This window comes from Papaver somniferum, chromosome 1 (genome assembly GCF_003573695.1).
Source record: "Papaver somniferum cultivar HN1 chromosome 1, ASM357369v1, whole genome shotgun sequence".
NCBI lineage: Eukaryota > Viridiplantae > Streptophyta > Magnoliopsida > Ranunculales > Papaveraceae > Papaver > Papaver somniferum.
Genome location: NC_039358.1, coordinates 133568233 through 133573796, shown reverse-complemented (window position 1 = coordinate 133573796; position 5564 = coordinate 133568233). Strand labels below are relative to the sequence as shown.

At 39.4% G+C, this 5564-nt stretch overlaps 1 protein-coding gene and 1 long non-coding RNA gene across 2 annotated transcripts; one reads left to right on the top strand and one right to left on the bottom strand.

Annotated features, from left to right (window-relative positions):
- Positions 1-2396: 2396 nt before the first annotated feature.
- Positions 2397-3716, bottom strand: LOC113332851. Its single transcript, XR_003351717.1, has 3 exons — positions 3666-3716; positions 3367-3440; positions 2397-2740 (listed from the first exon to the last, which is right to left on the bottom strand). It is a non-coding gene; the product is annotated as an uncharacterized LOC113332851 (long non-coding RNA).
- A 122-nt stretch (positions 3717-3838) lies between these two features.
- LOC113332843 (cell wall / vacuolar inhibitor of fructosidase 2-like) lies at positions 3839-4733 on the top strand. Its single transcript, XM_026579346.1, has one exon. It carries the CDS (start codon positions 4026-4028, stop codon positions 4614-4616), a length of 591 nt encoding a protein of 196 aa, XP_026435131.1. The 5' UTR covers positions 3839-4025; the 3' UTR covers positions 4617-4733.
- Positions 4734-5564: the final 831 nt, after the last annotated feature.

Sequence of the window (5564 nt, the reverse complement as noted above, 5' to 3'; positions counted from 1 at the left end):
TATTCTATCCATGTAACCCTATAACTCTTATCAATAATATGCTTTGTCTTTCTCTCCCAACTCTCAATATTCTCCTACTTTACCTTAAACAAAGTTGAGATTGTTACGATTGTTTCGTAAATGGTACGAGCCCACGTTCCGGGATATCCAAATAGAACTTCGCATCCATCTCTAGGTTCTCCTCTCGCTCTACCACTAGGAAGACGTTCCAGCTGCAAATATTGGGCGGGAATGTGTCTCCCGCAGGGTGCAATTGGGGCTCTAGGCTCTGCCTGTACCACCGGTGCCGCCTGCGGCTACGAGGAAACCACATGAACACCACCAACATTATCATCATTACATTCATCATCATCCTCATCATCATCATCACCGCCACCACCACCATTACCATCATTACCTTCATCATCATCCTCCTCATCATCATCACCACCACCACCACCATCCCCTCCACCATTACCACCACCACCACCACCATCACCTCGACCAGAACCACCATTACCATCATTACCATTACCATTATCATCATCAACATCATCATCATTATCATCATCATAATATTCACCTCTTAGAGGAATCTCTTCTTGTTCCGTACCTTCTTCTTCATTGCTTCCGGAAGCAGATACAACAGGGGAGGAAGAATCTGACGAATCATTACCTGGGTCTCTTGGTTCGTTGATAGATAAGGGTACCTCACTTGTACATTTTCCTTGGAATGGAACGGCATTTAATTATTTGCCGTGCCGGGGAGGTTTGGAATGAGGAGTGGGCATGTGTTTCTTGCCCTTATTTTGACTACAATAGTACACACACAAAAAAGGAACAAATAAGTCAAGGTTTCATGCTATCAGGATAAGGGTCGTCACCAATTTTTTTAACACACCAACGACTCTCAAGGAAGATATGACGACTCTATTGAAAAAGGCGACAATCCTAAGCTTTACAATGACGGCTCTTTGTGACATAAGGTGACGATACTTTCGACAGAGAGTCTGTTTGTTTTCCACCTAGAATCGTTACTGAACAAAAAAAGGTCTTTCACACAAGGGTCGTCATATGTTACTATATAGGGGTAACGACTCTAACCTAGGGTAAAAGAGTGGAATGGCGACTCTAGAATACTTCTGTTGACGACACTTCCAATTTTTGGACAGAGAGGTTGTTCGTATTTCATTCAGGGTCGTTACTAACCAAAATAGGGTCGTTCTAATAGGGTCGTCAACTGATTCGATTACAGTGGTAACGACTCAAATATAGGGCAAAAAATTCAAACAACAGAATTAGGGTCGTTATCTTCTACATCACATACCCTAACGATTTTTCATAGTTTCTACATGCAGATGAAGAATCGCTAGGGTTTAAAGAATTTCCTGATAACGACCCATTCACTGTAACTGAAATTCTTCGGTTCCAAAACTCAATTCACAATCAGAACACAAGAAAAAATCAAAACGAAAGCGGGTTTTAGTTAACTTACTTTCTAATCGGCGCCATTTCTTCCTCTAATTCTTCCCGTCTTGATCTCTGCTTGCTTTGAGGATTAACCTTGAATTTGAGTTTCTCTACGATTTTAGGGTTATCAAGATTTCGTTGATACTCTTTCGTTCGAGCCATGTTTGTAGAAGAAAGTAATTATCGATAAACGTTTTTCGAATCGACGATGGAAAAAAAAATTGGTCATCGATAGAGGAGATGGAGAGACTCAAGTGAGAGAGGGGAGGGAGGGGAGGAGTTCTCTGATTTTGGTTTAGTGAAAATGATTTTGGGGCCTTATATTTAGGGTTAATAGATTTTTAAATAGAAACTAGATTTTGTGCCCGTGCTACGCCCGGGCAGCTTCGCAAACTTGGTTCACCAATACAATCTACAACTACAAAGTACAAATACAATGCATCGCTGCCTCTTTCTTTGATTTGGTAAAGCTCGGCTTCGCCTCGCCCAAGTCCCCATTTGATTTGGTAAAGCTCGGCTTCGCCTCGCCCAAGTCCTTTAAATTAATTGGAAGCTGTTGCAAACGAACCCTAGCAAAACTTCATAACCCAAACGGGAATGCATCCACGTCGTTCTTGTGGACGCATGGCGACCTTCGTATTTATTAGGAAAAATTAACTTGACCATTCAGAGCCAATATCATTGGAAAAGCAAGTATCCGTTCATATCTTTTTGGATAGTGAACACATCTTTAATGTATCTGTGGTTAACAGTTACATTGTCCATTCAGTGACAATATCATTGGTCAAGTCCTAAGTATATACATAGTGAAGGCATGTGCATTAACAATGAAAAGGAAATGTCAGATTGTGTGAGTTGCTGAACTGATCCGCAAATGATGAAATTTGCATGACCAGAATTCAAAGATGACGTCACCGATTTGAGGGAGAGCAAAACCAACAGAAGAATACAAAGTCAAGGTGAAAACATAGCAAAAATGTAAACAGTAAGCACAAAAAAATCAAAGATCTTGTTCCAATACTTAAAATCGTGTCTCCAGGTGCAACACACCACTACATTTCCCAGGACACAACGTACACATTGATCGTGTCTGCAGTTGCAACCATAAGACTCTTGCATAATTCAAATTAATGGTAGTTTATACTGCCCCTCATCGTCATGACCCTTACCTCAAGACCACTTCTTCTACTTCTTATCATAACCCCCCTTCTGTTAGCTCGTTATCTTGTTGTGTACACCAACAACCCTTTTTTTCTCTAACAAAACTGCGACCCACCTCTTTATCTCTTTACTGGATAAACAAGAAGAAGAAAAACAAATGATTAATTGGAGTCTAAATGAGAAAATGTAACTAAACATATGGAGCTATCAAAAGGGTTCACTAAATGAGAATATGTAACTAAACATATGTGGGTTCACTTGAAACAAACGGAGAATACAAACAGCTACAATCAAAATGGGTAGACTTCTACACAAAACATGTATACAACACAGCCAAATGATACACATTTTTTTTATTTTTTTTATTCTCCAATTTTTGGTATATGGTGGGAAATAAATTCTCTCATCCTAATTAAACCCATGTTTTGCGTTTCACATGAAAAGAGCTTTGCCTATCAATGACTACATGTTGTAGGATTGGGGAGTTTATACGTTCTTAATCAGGAGCAACGATCTGAGTATTTTCTTTCAGTACTATGGATTGGTCTTGAGGTATATCCTACATACAGAGTAGGCGTGAGATACTGTGATATGTACATATTGGCTGCGAAGAAGAGTTTGACCGTACATATAATAATAGGGAGTGCGGCTTCAGGTTGTTGTGATGTGAACTATTCATAAAAGGAGATGAGAACTATGAGAAAGAACAAACAAAAATTATCTAACAAAGTTCAAAAATTTGTTACGCAAAATTACCCTGTCTCTAAAAGCTCATGATATCGCTCCCAGGTGCATGATCTTCTCTTTAGCTGCTCCAACAACTATTACATCTGCAAAATTCATAAGAAAACCCATTAGTTAATAGGACTACTCAGGCTGTCAAAATAAATTAGCTTGAGTAGATCATATGGAGATATAATACATCTTAGGCAAATAACATGGGAATATTGAGTAAGATTCCCATTTGTTTAGAAGCCTAATAATCAAAAGAGGAGCCCTAGATAACTATGCACACCATTCAATTTCCAGATCTTGTTTTTTGGATGGCGACCAACCTGTAAATAACCCATGAATGAAAAGAAATCAGAAACCTAGAAACATAATGCTCACCGTTCAACGTGGGTTCCAATGACTTGGGATTTTAAAGGATTAGATGACAAAATAGTATTTTTACTACTACCTGGGCTCCTCCTATGACATTGGGGGTGCGTATAAATTTGGTGAGGCCCCTAATTGATTTTTGGGCCCCCGATTAATCTTCGCACATCCACAAGAATTATATTTTGTCCACTGTGCGCCGATTGCTATACTCTTTTGTACCACCACCGTGAGTTATTATATATTAGATCCTAAACAAGATTCGCTTCATCAGAGATTAAGAATTCATACGAGTACTACATACATCCGCATCTCAAATGGGTGAATGCAACCATAATCATCTGAATAATTTTATGTTCCTCCTTCCTCTGATCATTATAATCTCTTTGTTTTTCTCTCCTTCCGACAGTATCAGTAGCACGGCAGGAAAAAAACTCCACAAGCTTGTAGATTCAATCTGCAATCAAACCCCAAATCATAAATTCTGTGTCGACGCTATATACACCGATCCTCGTGCTTCAGAAGCTGATATAATTCTGCTCGCTTATATCTCTTTCGGTTTAGCATACACCAACGCCACAAACACCCTATCTTTCATCACCGATCATCACTTGTTAGTTGATAATCAAAAGAATGGGTCTTTAGCAGAGGGCCTAAAACAGTGTAGCCTTGATTACGAAAAGGCTGTGGCCGCGCTTGAAGTAGCCCTCAACGATTTGGACTCAGAGACTTATGATCTTGAAGAGTCCGCTGGTGTTCTTGCTCAGTCCGCGGTGCATTGTGAACATAGCTTGAAGCCAACTATGACGATTTCTTCATCATTGCATTCCCAATTGACTAGGAGGAATAGAGATTTGAAACTATTGGGTGGAATTTGTTCTGTGATCTCATCAAGGCTCTTTAATTAATAAAATGACTTACATGTTAGTTATCTGGTTATTATCTTAGCCGATTCAAGTGTTTATTTGACAGTTCTTGTATATTGAATTATTACTTTTGTTTGTTAATGAATTTTTTCTTCTCTTCATTTTGTGTTCTTGGGATGAAATATTGCAGCATAAAGAGGTAAAACTGTCCACATTTGAAGATAAGCCTAAGATGATGCCTTTAAATGTTGGATTACGTTATTCGTACACAAGCTGTAATAAGTTGGATGTTTCTACGTGGATAAGAACGTCATTAGCATAGGAAACTTTTCCTGTCCCATCAACACGAGTTGACAGACAAATAGTTAGGCTGCTCATTAGCTATACACTTGGGTGTGTGTCGGAAATGGCACGAGGACACAATGTTTGGATTGAGTTCAACTGTAAATGATGATGGTCGTTCACCGTCTACCGATTCCACCAGGAGCAACGGATCATTGCATGATAGTGATAACATAGTGGTGGGAGAAACACAAGTACGAAAGAGTTCTTCACCACATGTACGTTACAGTACTTCACCACAAACTGTACATGTATCTCAACCGCAAGTAATTCAGCTAGATCCTAGGCGCATTTCATCATCATTCTCGCCCTACAACCCAAATGATTGCCACACTGTTACACCACCACCACAACAACAACAAACATCTAATGTTGGCAGCTGGGGACCGAGTGCTTTCCAACCGATCCAACCGAGTGCTTTCCAATCGCATAATGTTGTTCAACCAATTTTTCCCCCCTTTGGAATTTAGTTAGTATGTTGGCAGCTGGGGATATCCCGGGTCTTGGATAATTCTGGACTCCAGAAGATAACAATGAGGGAGTTAGCGATGAGTGACGTTAGAGACATTGTAATTTTTTTTTAGTTATGCTACATTTGTAATTCTAGTTTTAAAAATACGACGGTTTGACTTAAATGAAATTACATAT

What these genes read in the sequence shown, in the direction of transcription:
- LOC113332843 (XM_026579346.1), top strand. Translation starts at nt 4,026, where the DNA reads ATGGGTGAATGCAACCATAATCATCTGAATAATTTTATGTTCCTCCTT.